This window comes from Lynx rufus, unplaced genomic scaffold (genome assembly GCF_022079265.1).
Source record: "Lynx rufus isolate CCGP_SWC_20201006 ecotype Redwood Valley unplaced genomic scaffold, mLynRuf1.p SCAF_8, whole genome shotgun sequence".
NCBI classification, from domain to species: Eukaryota; Metazoa; Chordata; class Mammalia; order Carnivora; family Felidae; genus Lynx; species Lynx rufus.
The window spans coordinates 18,854,065-18,878,178 of NW_025814896.1; the positions used below are offsets into that span (position 1 = coordinate 18,854,065).

At 59.1% G+C, this 24,114-nt stretch overlaps 2 protein-coding genes across 2 annotated transcripts; one reads left to right on the top strand and one right to left on the bottom strand.

Annotated features, from left to right (window-relative positions):
• The first annotated feature begins 1,365 nt into the window (after nt 1-1,365).
• Nucleotides 1,366-6,352, top strand: EMILIN3 (elastin microfibril interfacer 3). Its single transcript, XM_047067791.1, has 4 exons — nt 1,366-1,529; nt 2,820-2,942; nt 4,104-4,327; nt 4,599-6,352. Exons 1-4 carry the CDS (start codon nt 1,366-1,368, stop codon nt 6,350-6,352), a joined length of 2,265 nt encoding a protein of 754 aa, XP_046923747.1.
• Nucleotides 6,353-7,153: 801 nt separating this feature from the next.
• On the bottom strand, nt 7,154-23,696 carry LPIN3 (lipin 3). Its single transcript, XM_047069651.1, has 21 exons — nt 23,605-23,696; nt 19,899-20,051; nt 19,606-19,805; nt 18,301-18,396; nt 17,012-17,277; nt 16,722-16,805; nt 16,256-16,379; nt 15,755-16,097; nt 14,869-14,968; nt 14,579-14,730; nt 14,077-14,170; nt 13,909-13,978; nt 12,155-12,247; nt 12,036-12,079; nt 11,177-11,315; nt 10,084-10,232; nt 9,817-9,903; nt 9,183-9,335; nt 8,925-9,039; nt 8,736-8,839; nt 7,154-8,560 (listed from the first exon to the last, which is right to left on the bottom strand). Exons 3-21 carry the CDS (start codon nt 19,795-19,797, stop codon nt 8,416-8,418), a joined length of 2,550 nt encoding a protein of 849 aa, XP_046925607.1. The 5' UTR covers nt 19,798-19,805; nt 19,899-20,051; nt 23,605-23,696; the 3' UTR covers nt 7,154-8,415.
• Nucleotides 23,697-24,114: the final 418 nt, after the last annotated feature.

A 24,114-nucleotide genomic window follows, 5' to 3' on the forward strand; every position in this document is an offset into this window, starting at 1 on the left:
GCTTCCCCCACCAGGGACCCACATACTATGGCTGGGAATGGGCAGGGGGCATACATGTGACTCTCAGAGCTGTCCCCATTTTGCACCCTCATATCATCACTTTAATCAAAGGGCACGGATTCACATCTCAGGTTGCAGGAAGGTCTCTCCCGGGATGCCTCAGAGTTCTATGCCTTCCACACACCTATCAGCTACTTGGGTAAAGACAGAAGGCTGCAGTCACCTGTGTGGATGAGACAGGCAGGAAGAAATGCCACCCTGCTGGATGACAGAAGCAGGATTCAAGAAGCTCTTTGCAGGTTAGAAGGCCATCGAGATGATGGTGAATGAGAATGACAGTAAAGGCCAGTTCTTGGGTTCCAAGGGACCATTTCACAAGGGGAATAAGGAGGAGCCTGCCTTAACAGCAGCGAGAAGGACCCAAAGGTTTTCTTTGACCGGTTGCAAATAGTAAACCAGTGCCGGGGTCCAGCTGGTTAAGAGCTTTAGTTGCACAAAGAGAAGCAGAGCATCCACTGCTGGACTGGAGAGGCGAGGGGTGTTTGGGTCTCCTTGCACCCCATACCTAAGAGAGAGGAAGCACGGACCCCACCAGGGAACCACAGGAACGACCTGGTCACCCACTGGGCTGCAGGGAGAGGTTAAGATGCCCCAGGTAGGGGCAGCACAGCTATCAGTTGTCCTGGCCACCTGGAGACGGAGACGGTGCAGAGTAGGCACAGCTAGCCAACAGGGACCTTCTGGAACCTATTCCAAGGAGGTGGCGGCGGAGATGTTGCTGGTGCGCCCCCAGACAGGGTCATCTCCGCTCCAGAGCTGAGGCACGCAAGGGTTTTTAAGACCCGTGTGCCCCGCGGGTGGGCGCCGTTCCTGGAGCGAGGGGGCGGCCCGCGCCAGGGCGGGACCCAGGGGTCCGGCTCTGCTTCCCTGTCTTGCACGCGGGCGACGGTGGTGGACGGGTGCGTTCGGGGGCCTCCCCAGGGCGCGACTGCCCGCGCCCCTGCCACCCCGGGGCTGCTCCCTTCTTAACCTCTCGCTTGCAGGCGGCCCCTCGGGCGTCAGCTCGGAGCCAGGGCGGGGGGCTGGCGGCGGAGAGGGGGCCGGCGGAGGCGAGCGACGCGGCCCCAAGTTTATGCTAATCCGCGCAGAGCCCGCCTCCCGCCTCCCCTCCGCGGCCCCAGCCGCGAGCAGCGCCGGCCACTCGGCGGGACGCAGCCGCTGCGCAGCGCCAGGCGGCCGGGCCAGCGAGCTCCGGGGGCCGCGGGCGGCGGCGGCGGGACCCGGGCGGGCGGGCGAGCGGCGGGGCGGCGGGAGGACGCCGGGCGGGGGCCCCGCGCGGGGCCAGGTGGAGAGCCGCGGGCCGCGATGGGCCGCCGCCTGCCGGTGTGGCTGTGCGCCGTCGCGGCGCTGCTCTCGGGGGCGCAGGCCAAGGGCACCCCGCTCCTCGCGCGGCCCGCGCCGCCCGGTGCCCCCCGCTACAGCCTCTACACGACGGGATGGCGCCCGCGGCTGCGCCCGGGGCCGCACAAGTAAGCGCGGGCCGCGGCCGGGCGGGAAGCGGGAGGGATGGGGCCCCGGCGGCGCTCCCACCTGCCCGGACCGCGCGCAGGAGAGGGGGGATCCGGGCTCCCGAGGCCGAGCCCCTGCCCCGGCGGGCGCCCCCACGCTCCGGGAGGCTGCGGGGCTGGCGAAGAAAAATAAGCCGAGGGGGCCTGGCGCGGCGGCTGGGACCTGGCAGTGCCCGCGGAAACCTTTCCAGCGAAGTAACATTTTCCAGCTGCGCTGTGTGCAAACTCCCGGCGCAAGCGGACCAGGTAGAGGGAGCGGAGGGAGGACGGTGGACGCGAGGCATACGCGGGAATCCCCCACGCCCCCACCCGCGCCGCGCCCCCCTTCTCTCCCCTGCCCCGCCAGGTAGGAGATGGAGCCCAGCGCCCTGCAGCCCGCCCCCTCCGGCGGTTAGCCTGACCCCGGGCACCCCTTGGGAACCCCCAGCGTGTTTGGACCACAGAACTGATGGGGGCGCCTGGGTCCCGGGCCTGTGTTGTGGCTCCAGAGGCCAATAGCAGTGCATGGGTGGTTGGCTTAGCCAGGCAGCCACTCCCCACCCCTTGTAACCTGTGAGGCTGGCTCCTGCCTCACCCCTGCCTCAGCTTCTGGTCTTCAGTAGCCAGTGGCTTGGGAACTGGCCCCAGTCAGATGAGTTAGGGGCTCTACCTGGGATGCTGGCTGAATTGTATTGTAGGAGAGTGCTCAGCCCATAGCTCAGTGGGCCTGGCACATCAGAGCTGGCTTCCTGGAGGAGGCAGTACCAGAAGTGATCAGAGACTGAGAAACCCGGAGCAAAGGCAGGGGCTAGAAACTACGAGGTGGCATGTATTTCCCCAGGAGTCAGGGAAGGAAGGAGGAGAAGTGTGGTCTCAAAGGCACAGAGGCACTAAGTTGAGATCTCAGAAGGATGGAATGCCAAGATAAGGAGTTGAGAGCCAGTGAAGGAGTTGGAGGAGGGTGAGAATACAGCAAGGCTCTTGTTGGGGAATCCAGGTAAGGAGGGCAGAGGCCAGACCACAGGAAAGGCAGCCCCTGGTTCACTACAGTGCTTACCCCAGTGACCAACCCACTGGGAAGTCTGGGATCTGACTGACCAGCAGTGGGTCCAGACCCCAGGCCAGGGCCCTGGCCTCCAGGAACAAAGAACAGAGACAGAAGAGAGATGGGAATCTAGTCTCCTGGGGAGACCTACAGATAGGGAGGGGGGTCTAGGAGCCTCAGTGGGCCTGGCTCAGGCCAGATACTGCAAGGATGCTGTTCCCTTACAGGGCCCTCTGCGCCTACGTGGTGCACAGGAACGTGACCTGTATCCTACAGGAGGGAGCAGACAGCTATGTGAAGGCTGAGTACCGGCAGTGTGGATGGGGGCCCAAGTGCCCCGGGACAGTCATGTGAGTGCACCCCCATGCCACCCACTCAGGACTGCTGGGCACAAGCCCCAGGCCTGCCTTCCCCCCAAGAGCGGCAGCCAGCTCCACAAGGGGCTGTACCTCCTTGGACTGCAAAGAGCCCATTACCCCAGCTCCCACACAGGCTGGCTAGGGAACGGGGGGGCGGGGAGGAGACATAGGCAGGTTCAGGTTAGGGCCCACAGAGGGACCAAGGGAGGATTCCTAAAAGAGACACAGAACTAGGCAAGGAAGAAGCCGCAGAGGCAAAGAGGGTTGGAGGTGAACAGAAAAGGCAGAGGCTCACACTGACAATGGTTGATGCCAAAAGGGCCCCAGGAAGACCCAAGAAGGGCTGTGGTGACTGTAGAAAAGGAAGGCCAAGGGTGAGGGGATGGAGGCCAGGTTGCCAGGGCCTGGGCCGGACAGGCGGGGTTGTGTGAGGATATGTAGGACGGTGCACAGGTGTGATGCACACAGGTCTATACTTGGAGAGGTTTAAGTGCATGTCTGAAAACAAACCCACTTGCTCCAGTGTGTCAGTGGGTAGACAGGCACGTGGCTGAGCAGGCGAGGGAGGGGCCCTGGCGAGCCCTGCCCTGCACCCCTGGGCCTTCCCTTCTGTGCTCAGAATCCAAGGTGCCATCCACCAGCCTGGGTGGCCAGAGCTGAGTTCCCAGAACAGGCTACAGAGGAGCAGACAGAACTGAGGGGACAGATGGGAGCCGAGAGCAGCCCCTGCACACTGGGAAGGGCTGTGCACCCCGGCTCCAGGGCAGTACCCATCCCACCCCACCCCACGGGGGAGGGGTTGAGATTGTGCCAGAATTCTTCCCGGTATCGCCAAAGCCAGAGTGGAATTTCTCATGGCAGCATGAGCTCAAGGGGATCCAAAATGGTCTTGGGGACACTGGGGCTAAGTCCCTGCTAGTGTTCTCCCCAAGCAAACAGGATGGGATGGGACTTCACCTGCACCTGCTCCTTAACCCTTCTCTGAAGCCCTGAAAGGCCCGCCTCCACCCCAACTGCCCTGTCACAGAATACACAGAAAAGGGAGGCTTTGATGGTGGTATAGAGGTGGGGAGATAATTAGATCTTAAGCCAGGAGGCAGGAGCCTCAGCCCACAGGTACAGGGCAGCGCCCTCTCCCCCTGTCTGGCCCAGGTACCGCACAGTGCTCAGACCCAGATACAAGGTCGGCTACAAGACAGTGACGGACCTCACCTGGCGGTGCTGCCCTGGCCTCACTGGAGAAGGCTGCCCCGAGCACCTCACCGACCATGGGGCCTCCCCAGCCCAGCCAGAGCCTCAGCCCCAGATTCCCTCGGGGCAGCTGGGCCCAGGGTCCCAGCCCCCTTCTTCTAGCAGAGCGGTCCCCAGCCCCTATGGTGAGTCTGCCTGGAGGAGACCCTACCAGGTGATCAGGTTTTTTTGGAGCGGCGGGGAGGGGATTGAGCCAGGTAGGCTGAGCTCTGGCAGGGCTGGGGAGGGTGCATCTCATGCTGGGCTTGAGGGAGAGCTCCCAGAGCCCCTCCCAAAGCTGAGAGAGCTATGCCCAGTGGGAAGGTGCGCTTAGAACAGAAAATCTCTCAGGTGGCCTGGCTACAGGACAAGCTGAGGGAGGCAGGCCAGCGATGCCCCTGGGGTTCTCTCTTCCAGGAAGAAAAGGTCCAGGGCTGTTTGGTGAGCGGCTAGAACGCCTGGAGGGTGATGTCCAGCGCCTGGCACAAGCATATGGTACTCTCAGTGGCCTGGTGGCCAGCCATGAAGACCCCAACAGGATGACCAGTGGTCCCAGGGCTCCTGCCACCCCTGTGGGCTTCGGGATCGTCTCTGAGGGGTTTGTGAAGCCCAGAGACAGAGCTGGAGGGCCACTCACACCCCCCCTGGATGAGATCTTGAGCAAGGTGACAGAGGTGAGCAACACCCTCCGGACCAAGGTGCAGCTGCTGGACAAGGTGCACGGGCTGGCCCTGGGTCACGAGGCTCACCTACAGCGGCTGCGGGAGGCCCCTCCGTCTCCACTCACCTCCCTGACGCTTCTGGATGAGTACGTGGACCGACGGCTGCACCGACTCTGGGGGAGCCTACTGGATGGCTTCGAACAGAAGCTGCAAGGTGTCCAGAGTTCCTGCGACCTGCGGGTGCAGGAGGTGCGGCAGCAGTGTGAGGAGGGTCAGGCAGCCAGCCAGAGGCTGCACCAGAGCCTGGATGGCCGGGAGCTGGCCCTGCGCCGGGAGCTGTCACAGCTCGGGTCGAGGCTGCAGGGGCTGAGCATGGCCGGAGGGGGCGGCTGCTGCGGCCGGCTGTCTTTGATCAGCGCCCGTGTGGACAACCTCGAGAGGAACCTACAGGCTGTCACTGAGGCCCAGAGGGGCCATGGCCCCCTCACCAGGGATGAGCTGGAGCGGCTCTCTGCTGCCATGCTCGAGGGGGGTGCGGACCGGCTGCTGGAGGGCCTGGAGACCCTCAATGGGACGGAAGGCGGAGGGAGAGGCTGCTGCCTGGGGGGGGAGGATGGGGGATGGGACGTGGGCAGCTTCAGGACCCTGCTGGAAGAGCGAGTGCAGAGCCTAGAGGAGCGCCTGGTGACGCTGGCTGGGGAGCTGAGCCATGACAGCGACCCACCGGGCAGGTCGGCCCGGCCCCGGGTGCAGACGGAGCTGGCGGTGCTGGAACAGCGGCTGGTTTCACTGGAGTCCTCGTGCACTCCCAGCACCACCTCGGCCATCCTGGACACCCTCGCGGCAGAGGTGAAGGCCTGGCAGAGCCGGAGCGAGGCCCTCCTACACCAGGTGGCCAGCCACGCAGCCCTGCTCCGGCAGCTCAACGGCACCGTGGCTGAGGTCCAGGAGCAGCTGGCAGAAGCAACGGGCAGCTCACTCCAAGGCGAGATCACCCTGCTCAAGGTCAATCTGAACTCTGTGAGCAAGTCGCTCACGGGCCTCAGCGACTCCGTCAGCCGGTATTCCGATGCCTTCCTGGAGGCTAACTCCTCCCTGGACGAGCGAGAGCGCAAGGTGGAGGCTGAGGTGCACGCCATCCAGGAACAGGTCAGCAGCCAGGGCTCTCGGCTTCAGGCCGGCCACAGGCAGGTCCTGAGCCTGCGGGGGGAGCTGGAGCGACTCAAGGCCGGCGTGGCCGATGTGGCGGGCGGGCTGAGCCGCTGCCAGCACACAGCCCAGGACCTGCGGCACGTGCTGGGCCGCTTCGACCAGAGGGTGGCGCAGGTGGAGGGTGCCTGCGGGAGGCTGGGCCTACTGGCTGCCCACAGGGAGGGCCTGTGGGGCTACGTGGACCAGCTGAATCGCACACTGGCTCAGCATGCGCAGGACATCGCCCGCCTCCGGGATGACCTCCTGTACTGCCGGGCCCAGCTGGCGGAGCAGGCGCGGCCCCGGCAAGCTGACTAGGCAGGCCAGACGGGACCCGCCCCTGGACCCCGCTGACCCTGGGGATGTCCCTCCAGAGCCCAGCCTTGCCCAGCAGTGCCTCCCAGCCCCCCCTGGCCAGCATGGATGCCACTTCAGAGGCCACAGAAGGAATAGCCTTGGTCCAGCTCCATATGACTGTCCCAGCCACCAAAATCCACACTCAGTGCTGTACCAACTGGACAATTCAACATCGTGGTCAAGGCAAGGACGTCATGCCTGAAGGCCAGGGTGGACCTAATTGACCTCACAATCCAGTCTGCAAATTGTCCCTCTTCAGACACACCAGGGTCAGCACCTGTACAAAGACCCGCAGGTCTGGTCACAGACAGTGACCTGTCCACATCTCCCTTTGTCCCCAGGCTATAGCCCCCAGCCTGTGGGGGCTTCTGGTTCCCTTGTCCCCTTGGCTTCTCTCCCTTGCTGTCTGGGCTCAGTTTCTGCAGGAAGATGGTGCCCACTGGCACTGTCCTCACACCCGGCAGCTTCGTGGATATGGTTTCTGAAACCAAGGACCAGAGGTTTCCACCGGCCCTGGTCCTTCGGAGAACAGAAACACAAAGACTCAGTTCTCTTTATTTCTTTTGACCCTCCCCTCAGGTGAGGGCTTAGGCAGCTGTAGATTCCCTGAGAAAAAGGACAGGGTCCAGGCTCTGTTTAGAGACCCCACCCCAATTTATCCTTTTCCTTTTCTTTCCCAAAAATGCTTCAGGGCCTCTGGTCCCCACACCCTCCCCTCCTTTCCATATGGGAGAATATCCTGCCCACCCCCCACCCGCCCAGGTTAGAGCCTCTCTTCAGAGAATAGCCCTCATATATGTCATGGCCTGAATGAGGCCAGACTCTGAACAGGAGGCCACAGGAGAGGAAGGCCTCCAAGCCCTGTTTCCAGCATCCCGGCAAAACCCCAGCCTCTGCTGGATGTTCACTAAATGGTGAGAAATTCAGGTACGACACCATCACGGGACAACCTGAAAACACAGTGTTCATCCAGCCTGCAGAGTTCCCAGAGACCCTGATGCCCATCTCTGCTGAGGTTCCTGGCCTCAGTTCCCCCACAGCAGCCCAGGGCTTTCTGTGCTGTGTTGCAGGTCCCTATAGCCCTGCCTTCTGGTTTCTTCCTTCCACTGTGGTGCTGTTGGGGGGGGGGGGCAGGCCTGGATTAAAGCTTTTAACCCATCTAAAGGTATTTTCTTCCCCAAGGACAGCAGGCTGGAAGGCTGCACTGCTGGGGAGCCAGCCCCACTTCCTAAAGTTCCTCATCCCCGTACGAGCTTGCTCGGCAGCTCTGTGGGCCCTGAGTTGACCAGCAAAGTCTAGGGAGGGTTGGCAGGTCACTGCCATTGGCCCTGGCAGGTTTGGGGGCTGTGTCCTTAGGGGAGGTACTCAGGGGAACAAGGGCAGCAGCTGGGTACGGGCCAGGCCAAGTGGGAGTCACACTCCCTCAGCCCTCGCACTGCCTGGGAATCCTCGTTCCTTGATGTCTGAGCATCCTGGCTTGGGGTGTGCTGAGATACCGGCGTGCCAGGGAGAGTGGTGAGGTCTGGCTCAAGAGCTGTGGGAAGGGGCCGGGGTTATGGAGGAATCGGGCTTCAGAGGCTATGATCCATGCTGTGCAGAGGGCACTCAACCCCTCCCCACTGCTGCCGCCAGCCATTTCCGTGCCTACAGGTCTCAAGCCTCCCGGGACCTCCCTCTTCTCCCTGTCCTATCAGCAGTTGGGACAACATACCAGGGTTACAGGGACAGAGATGTCAAGGGCATGGAGAATCCTGTGAGGGCCCGGGTGACAGTCATTTAATTGCTACAGGCCAGGGCTGTGCTGAGGCCTGGAGCAGCTGCCCCCCACCTCCTGCAGCTCAGCTGGCAAAGGCAGGAGACAGGACAGGGAGGGGGGGGGGTCTCTGTGGCTACTAACCAGCCTTCAGCCCCCTCCTCCCGTTCAGTGGACTGGCCCCGTGGTACCCAGCTTCCAGTGTCCTGATCCCTGGGACACCCACTCCCTAGAACACCTGGCCAGGGAGGAGGGGGCAGCCGGGGCAGGGTCAGGCCAGGGCATCAAAGTCCACAGCAACCAGGGGCTCCCGCCAGTAGCAGAAGTTGCTGTATTCAGGGTGGGCCAGGTCTGTGCTGGGGCCACGGGCCACGGGCGGGAAGAGGAGCTCGACCACCTCGCCGAGCCGTTCGTACCTGTGGGCAGAACAGGGTCAGCGCCGAGAGCCTGAGCTGCCACCAGGCCCCAGCCCCCATCATGTCGGGCAAACATTGCATCCTGCCTGGGAGCCCTGGGTGGAACCGGGGCCCAGGGAGAAGCTAGGGCATGGGGACTTGCGGCATGGGGGTGCATGGCAGGGTTTGGCCTCACGTGGATTTGTGGTTCTTCATGAGCTCCTGGATGAGCTCTCCCCGGGGGTTGACTGTGAAGATTCGAGACGTAGGTAGGCCCACCTGCCGGTAGGCGATGACATCCTGTGGGGGACAAAGGAGGGGCCTGTGGGCTGGGAGATAAGATAGGGAGAAGGTGGCCCTGCCCCTGGGGAGGTGACACACTCACGTTGGGCCTGTTCCCAAAGGCAGCATAGAAGGGCTGTCCGTGGGGCAGGAACAGCTGCTGGATATCACTCAGGCAGGCGATTTTGAACACCTCTGGTTTCTTCTCAATCACCTCCCTGGGGCAGCCAGGGCCATGAGCAGGAAGGGGAGCAATTGGAGGATGGCAGGGTCAGGTGCCGCGAGGTCTGACTCAACCGACACCCGAGCCTGCCCCCCCCCCACAAGAGCCTGTGGGCTTGTGTCCTATAGGGGTGGTTACCTGTGGAGGGCGGAGAAGAGGCTGCTGGGAGACAGCAGGAGGGGGCCCTCAGGGAGGCCGCAGCCCCGCTCGCTCACCCACTGCAGGTAGCCCTTGGTGAGGCCCGCCATGCCGATAGCCCGTGCCGAGCAGTACAGGAACTTGTACCCATTTCTGGGGTGGGGGACAGGAGAGGCACAGAGTCGTCAGAGACCAGCCATTCCCTGCCCCACCCTCTTGGCTTCGGCCAGCTCAGCTCAACCCCGGGGCTCTGGCCTTCAGACCCAGAGGCCTTTGCAGGGAGGGGACTTAGGAAGAACGGCTGACAGAGGTGGCCTCAGCTGCTGTCCCACATAGGAGGGGCACGGACAGCATCCTGAGGCCCAGGTGGAGTGGGATGAACAAAGGTTTGAGCAAGTCCGTAGGCTTCTCTACAGCACAAAGACCAGCAGTTAGACTCAGACGCCAGGAGACCGGTCTTTCACAGGAGAATGGGAGACCAGCCAGTAGGTTACTGTGCTCCAGGGACATGCCTGGGGCTTATTCCCTCGTGGGCCCTCCTGGTCCCCAAGCCTGGCTTCCTGGGGCAAAGGCCATAGTGGCCTAACATCCTGTCATTCCCTCCCTAGGGCCCTTCCCCAGCCCAGGCACTCACAGGTGGATTTTGTGGTAGAGACTGGTGATGCCCTGGTGTGTCCAGTCTTTCCCTAGCTGGGGCAGAATGTGACCCAGAGCATCCGACCTAGAGCCACAGAAGAAGGGTCACTCCGAGGCAGCCCCATGTAGCCCTCGTGTGCCACAGCCCCCAGTGCCCAGGATGGTGCACTGCAGGTAGAGGGCCTTTCTTGATGTCCCCCTTCCCCCGGCACAGAGGAGGCCAGTCCCAGGCCCTCCCTCTCTCCCCTGGCCAACCAGGCCTCACTTGGTAATGGTCCCGTCGATGTCCGAGATGACCACCTTGTCGTCCCATTTCCACAAGTAGATGGTGGCCCTGCAGCGGCAGGTGCCCTGGTACTGGGTGGTCACACTGAAGACCACATCATTGGCACCTTCTTGCAGGTTCAGGCGCCGCTGGGGCCGGGCAAAGGGAGGAAGCTGTGATGTGCCCCAGCCTGGTGTGTCCCCCTTCCCTACCCCAAACCGTGCCCTGTGAACCCCACAGGCTTCTCATGCTCCTCTTCCTCCCAGCTCAGAGAACCTGCCTGAATTCATCAGAGACAGCCACATGCACACACGTGCACACAGGCAGAGGGTAAACTTGGGCAGTTAGGCAGTACGAGAGTGCTGGTTGGGGTCCGCACCGGCAGGCACGGGAGCCCTAATCTCCCTTCCTGCCCCTTTAGGATGAAGCTCACAGACAAAGCCTGGCCCGTGGCTCCCACCCAGGTTTCTCAGGTCGGCCCTAAGGCTAGCATTGCTCCTGGTGGGGAGACACCCCACTCCATAGAAGGGACCTCCTGGGGATCCTCACAAGTACTTGTGACATCCCCCCAAAGAGAGATCTAGCCCTGTGCTTGGTCCCTAGGGCAGCTCTCAGCCATAGCCGGTGACCAAGGCTATTGGACCCTGGCTGACCCCAAGGTGGGTGTCACACAGGGGTACCACACAGATGGTAGCTGCTCTGTACCAGGTTGGCCCTCCTGGGCCCCTCCCTGACAGAGCCACACTCAGGGGCCAGTTACTGAGCTCAAAGGCAGGACTCAGGGGCAGGGACTGCCAAAATCTGAGGGGCTGTCATCAGCCTTCGATTCCTTCAGAGTGGCCTCTAAGAGAGACCCACAACCCACCGCAGGTAGATATTTTAAGATGACGTAGAGAACACTTTTCCAATGAGGGCATCCAGCAAAGACATGGGTTGGCACATGAAGAAGTGAGCCCCCTGACCCTGAAGGTATTCAAGCAGAGGCTCTTAGGGAGGCTGCCAAGAGGATGGATTCTGGGCTTTTAAATTCCTTGGAGCCTAATTATCTCAGCCCCACCCACCCCCACCTGGACACACCAACGCGCACACTCACGATCTGGCTGGAGGAGAGGCGGAGGGACTTCCTGTAGGTAGGAGGGTAGGCTGGAGGCGAGGGTGGCAGGGAGGGGACCTCGAGGATCACAGGGCTCTCTGGGGCGTCATCCTCACTACTCGGCACATCAGTCTTCGCCCTGCAGGCAGCCCGGCTCTCAGGCCTCTGTCCTCTGCCAATGCCCTGCACTCCCAGCAGATGCTTACCCCTTGGCCCAGGCCACAAGGAACCTGGGGCTTATCGCTGCCCCTCCAGAGACCACTCAGGGGATCAGAAACCTCTCCTTCTAGGTGCCACCCATTTGGAGAGGGGTAGCAGAATTAAGGGTGCAGGTCGGCAGTATATGCCCAGAAAGGGGCCAGGGCTCCCGGCCCTTAGTGCATGGCCAAGCTAGCCTTGGAGATGGTTACCTGAAAGACCCAGGTGTGCGTCTTAGAGTTTATTCCCAATCCCACCTGCTTTGGCTTCAGCAGACCCACCCCTGGTCATCACTCATACCCAAGCTGAGGTGTAGTCACTTGTGAAGAAGGCAAGGTCAGCCGGCCCCTGGCAAAGAGGGGAAGGCCCCACCCCTCCCACCCTTCCTTAAGACAGTAATCCTTGTCTGGGCCAGGAGTCTGGGCACCCGTTCCAGCTCCACCGGTACCCAGCTGTGGAAATTTTGGTGCAGCTCTAGGCCTCGGTTTTCCCATGTGTGAAATGGGGCTATTTCTCAAGAAAAAGAAAGGGTGTAGAAGCGACTGGGTAGTGACAAACAACCATCACTGGCGGAGGGCTGCTGGCGCCACCGCTGCCCCCACAGGGATCATCCCCAGGCTCAGCTCCAGCTGCAGAGTGCCAGCTAAGAGATCCAACTCACCCCTGCTGCTCCCGGGCTGTGCTTTTCTCTGCCTGGGCACTGCGCTGTGGGAAGAACATACGTCTAGTAAACCCCGCCTCCACACTGTGCCGACCACCCCCTTGACCATGATCACTCACCTCCTCGGCCGGGAAGTCCCTGCGTCGCCAGGAAAACCACCACCGTCCACCTTTCCGGGGCATCTTCTCCTTCTCCAGTTTGTCCACAGTGCTCTGTGGGCAGATAAAGGCCATGGCATTTTTTTTCCTGCACCACCAAACCTACTTTTCATTGCCCTTGGGGCCCCCATGAACCCAGAGTCTAGGGCTGACCCTAGAGCAAGGTGCTGTCAATATCTGGAGGCTGTGGAAGCATCCTCACCTCCATCCTTGGCTTCCAAACAGTGACTCATGTAGCTGAGCACAGGAGACCAAGGGCCATTCCTGCCAATCCCCACTCTACTCCAGCTCTGACCCCCTAGCTCTTGCCCAGGCTTGGCCTGGCCTCCAGATCCTATGGGCCAGTACTGCTACTAGAGCAGCTGAAGGCCGTGCTTTGACGTTTCTCAGGATCTAGTACTCTCTGCATGATGCCACCAAGTGACAGCTGCAAGAACAATCCATAGCCAGTACTCCCCTCAACCTCCAAGACCAACATAGGCAACCCCAAAGGTCAGTGACTCTATCCCATGGATGGCCCCCCTCTCTGTGTTACCACGATTGTCTGGTGGGAGAACATGACCTTGGGAAGATGCTCATTAGATGTGTGCTAGTTAGCCCCAGGGAGAGGCCAGGAGAGCCGGGGCCAAGACCCTCCCAGGAGACTTATCAGCTTCCTACAAACAGAATGGTGAACCCAAGTCAGGAGGACATGACCTGGAGGTGGGTCAGCCAGGGTACCCCCTTGAGCTGGAAACAGACTGGGGTTGTCTCCCAGAGGCCTCAGGTGGTGGGTCTGTCTGAGGACAGTGAGGAGAACCAAGCAGGAGAGTGGCCCTCCTCCTTCCCATAGGCTCTGGTCCTAGCTCAGACCCAGAGCCAGCCAAAGGGTGGAGCCGAGTGTCACGAAAGGGAGGCACCTGCTGTCAACATCTGGTTAGTGATGTTCTTGGGCAAGTCTAACTGATCTGGGAACCATGGGCCAGATTAGGGCAGGGCCCTGTACCACTTCCAGTGGCATAGGAGAGGCAGGGGCAGGTCAGAGAGTGGAAGTTCTGGGAGGGACTGAAGAGACTGGGTTCCTTCCCACCTCTGAGCATCACCACATGCTGTTCCCCTCCCCTCGTCTGCTTATAGATTACTCATCCTTCGGATCTCTACCCAGGAGGCACTCACTGAGCAAACTCCCACTTTAGCCTCTCAAAGCACCCCAGCCTCACTCCCAATACTCACGGTTGAATTTTACATTCATCTGGCTGAGTCTTTGACAACTGTCTTTCTGGGAGGGCATGACTGGCTCCGGCCTGTGCCTGGCACACAGTACGTGCTCAAAAAACGCGCAAAGTAGGTGCTCAACAAATGCGTGCCAATAAAGCAAGCAAGTGCCCACAGTCCAGCCTGGAGACATTGCCAGGGCAAGGTAAGGAGTGGGCCCTCTGTCTGCCAAGCCTCATCTCTTAGATCTAAAAGCCTCCTGTTGAAGGTTATCATCCCCCTCTGGTTTGCCCTGAGCTCCTTTGGAGTACAGTGTCCCCTTGCCAGGATTCAGCCATGCCAGGAAGCCAGGGAAGGGTGGGGCTCTGTCCACACGTCATGGGGTGAGGCTTCGGGGGACTCAGCATCCCCTCTCAGAGTGGTCTTGTAGCCGGTCAGCCCCAGACCCATCTCTGCCCACTGTCCGCTTCTTGGCCATAACCATCTACCCTCAGCAGGCCCGCTGGTGCTCTAACCATTACCTTGGGCAAGTTCTTCTGGAAGGCTTGCAGGGAGAGGATCATGGGGGCAGCAACAGCCCAGTTATAATGTCTGGAGAGACAGAAGGAGGAGTCAGGGCTGCAGCAGCCACAGGGTGGTGGCGGGCAGGGGGGCTCTGGGGCTGCCAGGGTCTCAGCCTTGGTACTCACTTCTCATTGATTTTCACCACCAGGTTCGGGTGCTCAAGGAGGCCAGGGTTTTGGACGAGGTCCTCGTAGGAGACTATGTGCTGGTTGAATTTCTCTGGGCACAGAGGCAGAGGGTAAGGAATGAGGCTGACACATTTGAACGGGACCATCAGGCCCCGTTCTACCATCTACACTCTATCATCAGGCCTCCTGCATTTTGGGTGTGATACTTAGCAGGGCTTCTCCCTACCTGTGGTTTTTGCATCTGCTGTGCCCACCCCAGGTATTTGCCATCCTGGATTCACAGGATAAGTCACAGCTTAGCCTTAAGTGTTTGCTTCACAGGGTCTTGGGAACGCCCTGCCCTCGCTGGCCGCATGGGGCTCCACAGGGCAGAGAACAGCAAGGCCTCAGCCTAGCCTCACACCATGGCCGCCTGCTACTCTGGGGGCCTCCCTGCCCTCCCCCATCCCCTGGGCTCAGTGCCAATCCTTGGAAGGGTTCAGGCCATGGTCAGACATACCCTGGGAGATGTCCCGGCTGTCAGCTAGTCCACCACAGAGGGAAAGCACTATCATGTCCAAAGTGGGTTCTGGCTCCTGTTCAGGGATGGGGTCCCCCAGAGGCTTCTGGCTGTTGGGTTCACTCCACCTTCTGGGCCCCAGTCCACAGTCACTGGGGGCAAAGAAGCCAATAGTGATGTAAATACAAGGAGGCTGTGAGGAGGGGCCCACCGCTCCAGGCCCTTGCTGGCCAACCCCTGGGCTCACCGGCCCCAATCCCAAGACACCCTGGAACCCAGAACGCAGGCACCTCTGGGGGAAGTAAAGGGCTGCATTCTCAGAATCCAGAGAGGGCAAGTCGTCCAGATAGATGTCACTGGGGCCCAGGTGCTGGCTTCTCTTCACGGAGCCTGAGGGCAGAGGGGACACCTATAGACTTGACATGTGCTTAGTAGCGTGAACAATGTGTCTGGTCTCTGAACGCCCTAAAGCAGCACCGTCTGGTAGGACTTTTGGGGACGATAGAAATGTCTCGCATCTACGGGTCCAATACAGTAACTGCTAGCCACATCCCTGTATTAGCACATGAAAATGTGGTGTGACGGAGAAGCAGAATTTTAAATGCGATTTAATTGTAATTAAATTTTACAGAGCCATAGATAGCCAGCAACTACTGATCTGGCGGTGAGTCCTAGTGCCTTCCCACACTCTTAGGATAAACCCCAGCTCCTGCGCCAAGGATCCAGCATCTGCTTCTTCCTTCCCCACCCCCGCCTTGCTCAAGACATACCAGCTGCCTCCGTTCCTGGGCGCACAGCCTCCCTCCCACTTCATGGCCTTGACACATGCTCTTTCCTCTGCCTAGAATTCTCTTCCCTTGATCCTTATTTGGCTGGGTCTTTATTGTTGGAGTCTCCGCTCACGCATCACCCACTCAGAGAGGCCTTCCCCGACCACATGATTTAAACAGCCTCTGTCCCAACCAATGATTCTGTCCTGCGTCACCCACGACGTGCTCTTCCTGTTCACACATGCTTTGTCTATCTGCCTCGCTGGGCTGTGAGCCCATGAGCGCTGGTGCCAAGCACAGTGCCTGGCACACAGTAGGTGCTCAAAACATGCTTGAAGTACCAGAGTCCAGCCAGTGGGTAACATGAGGCCAGGAAAAGCCTGGGAGAGGTCCAGCCATTACTCACCTTTCCTGCTAGAGACCCCCTCGGGCTGCCTGGTGGGAAGTGGACCCTCCAGGGCGGCCCAGCTCCATGATTTCGAGGGAGGAGGGAGGCCTGGATCCCTTTGGCTCTGAGTCTTGGTTTTCTTTCTCTCAGGGGTGGGGAGAGGGGGACCCACCAGAGCAGGAGGCTCCGTGTCAGTAGGAGGAAGGTCAGCACCAGCCCCTGTCTGCAGGATTAGGGGCCCTGAAGGGTCCACACCAGCCACAGGAGCAGAGGGGGTACCGGGCTCTCCCTGAAGAGGTGGAGCTGCCCTGACACCACCATCAGCGATCTTCGAGCACTCGGGCCATTCTGCTTTGGCCACCTTCAATCAAACAAATGGGGGCGGGGGGTGTAAACCAGTGCAGGCCCTGCCTCCCACACCCCAAAAGGCCTTGGGGGTCCCGGGTATCAGTCACTCCACTTCTGACCCACAGGGACCGCAGAAAGGCAGGCTCGGGAGGCTGACACGGAGGAACTCACCTTGGGCAGCCTCCCCCAGGCCCACTGTATGTGGGACTCAGCTCGCAGGGGGCTGGGCTCGGGGGTCCGCAGCTCCAGCTCTGAGTCGCTCTTTGGGGATGTCATTAGCACACCCGGCAAGAGGCTGCCAGAAACAAGAACTTAGAGACCCTCGAGCCAGCCTACCGCCCACCGCTGCCCACCCCAGCCTGGGGAAAAAAAAATATTTGTGATACGTATTCATGCCTATGTTTGGATCCAGAATGTATAAATATATGAAAAACTCCTACAAACCAACAATAATGAGGCAGTCTAGTAAAAAAAAAAAAATGGGCAAAGACTTGAATAAATGCTTAGCAAAGGAGATTCAGAAATGGCTGATGAACACATTCAATGTGTTCTATATCATTCATTAGGAAAATGTAAATGAAAGCCACTCTAAGACCTTGGCCTTGAGTCCCTGCCTGCAGGCCTCCTAGACTCTCACCTGGCCTGGGGGCACCATTCGCCATCAGAGTAGGGGTAGAAGTCTTTGGCTTGCGGTGAGGACTCCCCTTCGGATTCGACACTGCTGAGGGGTCACAAGGAAATAAATGGTCACTGACAAGGACAGGGTACCCACGGAAGGGCATGGGAGCCTGGGTGTCAGGGGTTTGGGGAGGTAAAGCCCAGAGAAATCAAGGCCCTTGCCCAGGGTCACACAGCATCAGCAAAGGAAAAGGTGCCTGAACCCTGGTTGGTATCCCCACACCCTTGGCCACCCTGGTCCCCACACACCCTGGGGGCTCCAGCCTTGGCTTTTCCAGTAGAGACAGTTCACTCTCAGCGCCTGTCTCCAGCTCCTCAGAACTGGAATTGGCTGCCACCGTGTCCTCCTTCCGCCTGGGTTTCCTCCTGCGACGCCTCTTCTTCCGCCCCGTGGAGGCCACCCCCTCAGTGATGGCTTCAGGCTCACTGTCTGTGCTCAGCTGGGAGTCTGAGGGGAACCCAGACAGGTCCCCACAAGGGATGGGTGATGTGCATAGGCGGGGAGGCACGTGTTCCTGTGGAGCAGACGAGGGGCTATAGCCTGGGGGGCCACCCTCACCACTCAATCATTCTGAGCCCTGCCTGAGTCCCAAGGCCCTGGAGTGAGCTCCTTTGGGGTCAGGAAAACAGGCATGGAGGCTGGCCAGAGGCAGCAGCAGCAAGGCCTTGCAAACACCACTGGCATCCGAGCTCCCTGACAGAGACAGAGAGCAGCCCCAATCCCAGGGGTTGCATGTACCCCAGGAAGTTCATGGCGGGCCAGGTGCTACATGAACCACACTGTCCAGCTAGAAACCTGGACACTGGCTACTCATTCTCTGACCACACCTGCTTTTCCTTTAAGACTCAGCCAGGCATCACCTCCTCCAGGAAGTTTACCCTGACTACCCCCAGCCCCTGTTCCAACTCCCTTCATTATAATGACTATGTAGTTCCATCATCTGTTGTTTATACATCTGTCTCCTAGGCTAGTCTGGGAAGCTTCTTTGGAGACAGGGATCACCCCTCATCCGAGTCCACTGCACAGTGTCCGGCATAGAGTAGGGGCTCAGTTGAAGTTTGTGAAGCTCAAACTGTTTAAACACCTCCGCTGGCTTGTGTTGGGCTCTGTCCCCCTTCTGCAAACACGCCTCTGCTCAGCTCTCACCCACACACTTCTATGTTCTAACTGCATCGAGCCAGCACCAGATCCAGAACCACGCATCTCATGCTCACCAGCCCCCCAGCCAGTTCCTCAGCACTCCCTTCCTTTCCAAGCTTCCCTGGGAAGCCCTCCTTTCCACCCTCCAGGGGCCCAGCTCAGGCGTCCTCTTCTGAGAAACCTCCCTCAACTTTCCCCGGGAAGGAAATCAACCCTTGCTGCCCCCCTCCCAATTCTACCCAGGCTCCAACAGCATGCCTCGAGTGCCAGCCCTAACCAGTCCCCCTGCATCAGGCTCTTGCTGCTGGGGTATTCCCAGGGGTGGGGTTGGTGACCGGTCCCAAGGGCCCAGCCAGAGGGGGCACTAGTGAAGGTGCAGGTGCCACGAGGCGCTTACATCATCGCTCTCCAGCTCCTGGACAAAGAAGGCCTCCCCGCTGTCTCCCAGCTTCATGTGCAAGTCCACGGGCTCCCCGTTGATCTCAATGTCTACCTGTAACGAGGCATGATAGCACACAGTCCCCACCATTCTCCCTTACCCCCACCTTCTAGTCTACTGTCCTGCCTGCCTCCATGGAGCACTGCACTCGCTGGAACTTCAGCCCCACCCCACCCCAGACCCTGGCTCCTCCCCACCCTGAGGGTCTCTGCTCAAGTTCCCCTTCTCAGAGAGGCTGTGCTGAACTCTCCATGCCCCTCCCCCACCATTTCCCCGTTCTCTGGGCTTTGTTGCCCATATAACCGTCTCAGTATTCTTGTGTCTGCCGTGGTTTCTAACTCTTCTCTCTGCCACACCCCATTAGAACAAGTCATGACCCATCCTGTCGCTGCTGCTGCTGTTTCCCCAACCCCCAGGATAGTGCCAGAGCACTTGCTGACTACATACACGTACCATAGTCCGAATGACCATTTTCTAAGCGCTGAATGGAGAGTTTTATCGGGACTCTCCCATTTAACCTTCCAGCAACCCTGTGCAGTAGCTCCTATCACTACCCCTACATTATAGATGAGGAAATTGAGGCTCGGGGGTGTTAAGTAATATACTGGGAAGTGGCCGAGGGAGGCTGTCTGTGAGCCAGGAAGGCTGGGTCCACAACCCAAGCTCTTAACCACCTCGCTACCTACTGTCCCCTACAAGCTTACACTTTTCTGTTAGGATTCTGGCAAGTCCCCAGTGGCTCCAATGCAAAAGGGATTTGGACCCACCAAACCTCTTTTCATACTCCCGACCTCAGTGCTAACTAAAAATGTGTCATGTTCGCTGGGGCCCAGAGAAGACAGCACAGCTTTCCTAAAAGAGAGAAGCTAACCTTTGAGTGTCACCTTCGACAGTGTCATCAGCTCCTATGTCATGCTCCAAAATCACCCCTCCAGCACCAGGTAGAGCAGAGTGTGTTCATTTGCACAGGTGAAAAGACTTACCAAGAAAACCCACGTAAGTTCTCAGTGAGCTAGAGCCAGGTGTGATGGCCCCAGTACCAGGGACTGCCCCGCTGTGCTGCCTCCACAGGAAAACGGGAACCCTCTTGGACCCAAATCCCCAGACTGACCCAAAACTTTCAAAGAAAATGCGAAAGAACGGAAGCTTGTCCCATGGACAGATCCCCACCTGAGGGAGGCCTCGGTCCTCTCCTGGGGCTGCAGTGGCTGTCCTGGCTTTAAGAGCCCACCCTACAGTGGCCCCTGGCCGGCCAGCACTCACCACCTTCTCTCGCGACCGCAGGACACCCAGCTTGCCGAAACGCACGTGGAAGGGCGAACATCGGAAGGAGCCGTCCACCTGCTTCACCACCAGCACATCGATGCCACCACTCAGTGTGGCCGGGTTCAGGCCCCGGTATATCTCCTTCACTGTCCCAAACACCGTCTCTGCCAGCTGCCCCACGTAGTTCATGGCTGGTGCTGGCAAAGGGAGGGGGTGATGGGGCAAAGGTCAGGTCCACCTCCCTCTGCAGGGAGTCTCTGCAGCCTGACCCCCCAGGTCCCCAGACTTACAGTGCGTTGCCCTCGGAGTGCCTTTGCAGATGGGCAACAGTTGTGGGACGGGAGGTATGTCTGTAAGTGTGGGCTCTAGTCTTGGCTTGCCCACCACCTGCTTGTGAGACCCTTGGGCAGCTGCCTTCCTTCTCCAAGTGCCAATCTCCACATCTGTCAAATGAGAGCACCAGGTAAGGCGATCTGGGGAGGCTTGCGTCTCGAAATGCCATGAGTAATGATAATGACCATGGTTTTCAGTGGTAGGGCTCATTTCAACTTCACAACAACCTGCGAGGCTGGCCAAGCGGGTGTCATTACTGCTGTTTACAGACAAGCCACCTGAGGCTTAGAGGTGGAGTGATTTGCCCAGGACCTCACAACTAGTAAGGAGAGGAGCCAGGACTCAAACCCAGGCCTGTTTGGCTGCAGAACCCTCAGTGTGAACCACTGGGTTGGCCCAACTGTGGGAATAGGGGGAGGCAGCCTCATGATATATCAGGCCCAGGGCCCTGCTGGGTAATGGGTGACAGCCCTAAAGACTGATATCTTCCCAGGAAGTAAGGAGGAGAGAGTCTTTGTTCTTCCATCTGGGAAATGGGTTCATCTGTCTTGCTGCCTCCTGGTCTTAGGAGTTGGAAGGGGCCTTGCTGGGCCATCATGGCTGACTTGTGGAGAACCAGAGGTAGGGTGCAGCAGGTACCTAAGGCTCTGCCCAGCTCTATTCCTGGGGTCAGAGGCTTGAAGGAGGGCATCCCCTATAGCTGGGGGTAGAGTAAGCTCTCGGTTTATGGCCTCAAATACCAAACTCCTTCCCAGTTTCCCTGGAACGGGTCCACAGTCTGATCCCAGTGTCTCTAGGCCATGGGTATCAAGCCTGACCCCCATTTCTGAGGCCCTCATTCAGCTGGTCAGGCCCTGAGACCCACATTCAGGCCTTGGGCTCGTCCCTGAACCCATCAAAGCTGCCCCTCCTTCCCCCAGCCAGACCGGTCCCTCCAGCTTTCCCACACCAGGCAGAGCTGGGTAAGCCAGAAGCAGAAGGCTGTGGCAGCCATGGAGAAGAGCCAGGGCCATAATGAGAGCTGCTTCCATGCTGGCATGGTGCCCGCCCTGCCAGCATCAGCTCATTGCCCCTTCCCTGCTGGCCAGGTCAGTGGCCTAGTGCCCTTCTGGCTGCCAGGATCCAGGCCATCCCACCTCCACAGGGCACTCCCATCTCTCAGACCCTGCATCAGAACCCCTGGCGGATGACCCGCCATGCAAGACCACTCCTCAAAGAAGTTAAGTGACTTATCCAAACTCTATTCGGCTAACAGCCCATAGATGGGGGGAAGGGAGTAATGATTTGTGTCCTGGTTTCCTGACTCCATACCATGGTTCCTTCCACTCCACAGTCCTCAAACCACAGCCACAGCTGTCTGCAGGGGGTGCAGCCCCGCCCCAGCCCACCTCTGCACAACCCTGCAATGCCTTGCCACTCAAAATGTGGCTCATGGCCCAACAGCGTCAGCATCACCTGGGGGGTGGGGTGCTTGTTAGGAACGCAGAGCTTCACAAACATAAGATACAATTAGAATTGTTAAAATGAAAACCTGGGATAAAATGAAGATTTTTGATCCCAAAAATGGCACTCAAATTTAATAAATATTTTATCTGCAAAGCACCTACTATGTGCTAGGTGAAAATTCCCACTTTGGTTCCTCCCTACCACATCAAATTCTGTGAATAAAAGGTCTAGGAAGACAGACAAGGACAGACATGTGATGGGCAGGGCTCTAGGCCACTGTGCCCAAGAAAAGCAGAGAGGACTTCAGAAGTTTCCAGGAACAAGGCAGCAAGCATGGGAGGGGCAGACTAGGAGTGGGGGCAAAGGTCTGCCCAGGTGGAGGCTCAGGCCTGAGCTATCTGTCCTGCTAGGGGCAAAAGAGCTGGGCTGGAGAAATAATGACAGGTCCAGCTTACCTATCACAGAGTTTCTCAACTTCAGCACGACTGCCATTAGAGACTGAATAATTCTTTGCTTTGGGGGGATTGTAGGATGTTTAGCAACACTCCTGGTCTCTACCCACAGATACTAGTATCACCCCACCTCCAGTTGTGACAACCGAATTGTCTCCAAACATTGTCACACATCCTCTGGGGAAGAGAATTACCCCTGGTAGAGAGCCACTGATGTAGGAGAAAGAGCTTAACAGCAGAGATGGCACCCAAGGGGCACTGGGTCCTACTCTGATCCTGCCACAGGGTATCCTCACGCAAGTGACTTGCTAGCCTGTTTCCCCTTTATGAAACAAGGCCTCAATTTTTCAAACCCTTCTCAGCCAACAATTCATTCCTCCCACTGTCCACCCCCCCCCACACACAGATGCCCCCCACATTTGTCTGCTCAGCATTCAGGGGGACTCCTGTGAGCCAAGCCCTACACCCATCTCTGAAGGCATCTCTGTTCCCCCAGGACCCAGCTCTGCCTCCTTGGTCTTCTCCATATGAAGAGCTCTGCTCAGCTCCCTTATACCTCCCTTCACCCCAAACTAGTATGTCTATAATCAAACACTTCACTTCCCCCCGGGGACCCAGGCCAGCTGAATTCCTCTCAGGACTTATGCGAGTCCCTTCCTCCCGAGCCCTCTGAATTCTATTCCCCAATCCCCTGCTCCTCCTGCTGTCCTTGGTCAAGGCTTTACTACCAGATGCCCAGATCCTGGGTGGCAACAGGACGTTGTGGGTAAGGTACCAGACTACCAGACTGTTTGGGTTCTAATTCTCTCCCTGACATTTACTAGCTGCGACCTTAGGCAAATCACTTCACTTCTCCGAGCTTTGGTTTCAGCCTCTGAAATGGGCATAAGGGATGTGTAATTAATGAGATAATTCAGGTAAAGCACTAGCATGCAATAAATGCCCATATGTGTCACCTATCAACAGTAGTATCTTTTCTGGCATCATGACAGCCCCAGTCACCAGGCTGGTCCTTAGGGCACACTACAGGTCAGACTCCAATGCCCTGCCCTGCCCTGCCCATCCTTGAGAGGTTAGACTTCTTTACATAGCATTCGAGGCCCTGCATGTTGGTGGCCCACCAATTGCAAAGTGAGCAGGTGGGCTCTGGGCAGGCTTCGCAGGATGCCCAAGCTTCAGAGTCCACTCTGGGAACACCCACAGGCCTCCTAGGCCAGCACACAACTCCACTACAGGGAAGCCAGAACGAACTGCCCTGGGGCTGAGCTCTCGGCCTTTCTAGACTCCCAGATTTGGGAAGGGTTGGGAGACAGCTCTTCACCCAGGACCAGAAGAAGCAGAAGGATAAGTGTTCCTATAGTCCTAGAAGGGAGAAAGCTGCACCCCTGGATCCCCAACAGCCTTCACAGCTACGCCAGCTGACTCGCCCAGTCTGCAGGCACGGGACACTCAGTAGCAGAGAGGGTGGGCGATCTCCCCAAGGTCACACAGTCAGGCTGGGGTGGAGCTGCGCCAGCCTCCTCTGAGAGGTTTTGGCATCTTATCTCCTGATCCCACATTCTGGATGTCCGGGGTCCCGCAACGGCTGGGCCAGGGAGACAGACGAAGTGAGAGCGGCTCCTCCACGCCTGAGCTACCCTCTGAAGACTGGAGATGGACTCAGGCCCGCGGACAGGAAGGAACGAGGGTCAGATGGTACGACAGAAGGGCGGGGCAGGGCAGGGGTGGGGGGGGTACTTCTTCTCAGGCCGGGGTCAGGCCCTACCTGGGGAGCTGCCCACTGGACCTCCGGGACCCCGAACCGCAGTCTCTGCCCGAGTGCACAGGGTAAGTGTCTTCGACCCCGCACTCAGTTGGAGCTTCCGTCTCCTCTAGGACCGGGTGAGATCCCGGCTCCGCCCCTTCCACGAGCTAAGGCCAGTGTCTGCAGGCCCCAGTCCGTCCAGGCTCCACCCCGCAAAAAGACCCCGCCTCCGCCCAGTCCCCACGCCCAAGGGCGCCCTTTCACCTATAAAGGCTGGGCGGGCCGGACTTCAGGCCCCGCCCCGCGCAGGCTCCACCCCGGCCCCGCCCCGCTCCCTACAGCGGCTGGATGGGACGTCCCGGTGGCCCCCACCTGCCCCACAGCCAGGAGCAGCGGAAAAGCGGGGACTTTCGAATCCGGCAGACTTAGGCCCTCCTGGCTTTGCTTGGTGTATGACCTTGGGTAAGTTTTCCCCAGTCTGAGCCTGTTTTCTGTTTGGCAAAGCGGATAGCCACCTCGTGTGATTTCCGA

What these genes read in the sequence shown, in the direction of transcription:
- LPIN3 (XM_047069651.1), bottom strand. Translation starts at nt 19,797, where the DNA reads ATGAACTACGTGGGGCAGCTGGCAGAGACGGTGTTTGGGACAGTGAAG. An exon ending in GGGGGTCTCTAGCAGGAAAG is followed by an intron (nt 14,969 to 15,754) that starts GTGAGTAATGGC and finishes CTCTGCCCTCAG; the next exon opens with GCTCCGTGAAGAGAAGCCAG. An exon ending in CAGCCGGGACATCTCCCAGG is followed by an intron (nt 14,171 to 14,578) that starts GTATGTCTGACC and finishes CTCTGTGCCCAG; the next exon opens with AGAAATTCAACCAGCACATA.
- EMILIN3 (XM_047067791.1), top strand. Translation starts at nt 1,366, where the DNA reads ATGGGCCGCCGCCTGCCGGTGTGGCTGTGCGCCGTCGCGGCGCTGCTC. An exon ending in CTGCGCCCGGGGCCGCACAA is followed by an intron (nt 1,530 to 2,819) that starts GTAAGCGCGGGC and finishes GTTCCCTTACAG; the next exon opens with GGCCCTCTGCGCCTACGTGG. An exon ending in AGCGGTCCCCAGCCCCTATG is followed by an intron (nt 4,328 to 4,598) that starts GTGAGTCTGCCT and finishes TCTCTCTTCCAG; the next exon opens with GAAGAAAAGGTCCAGGGCTG.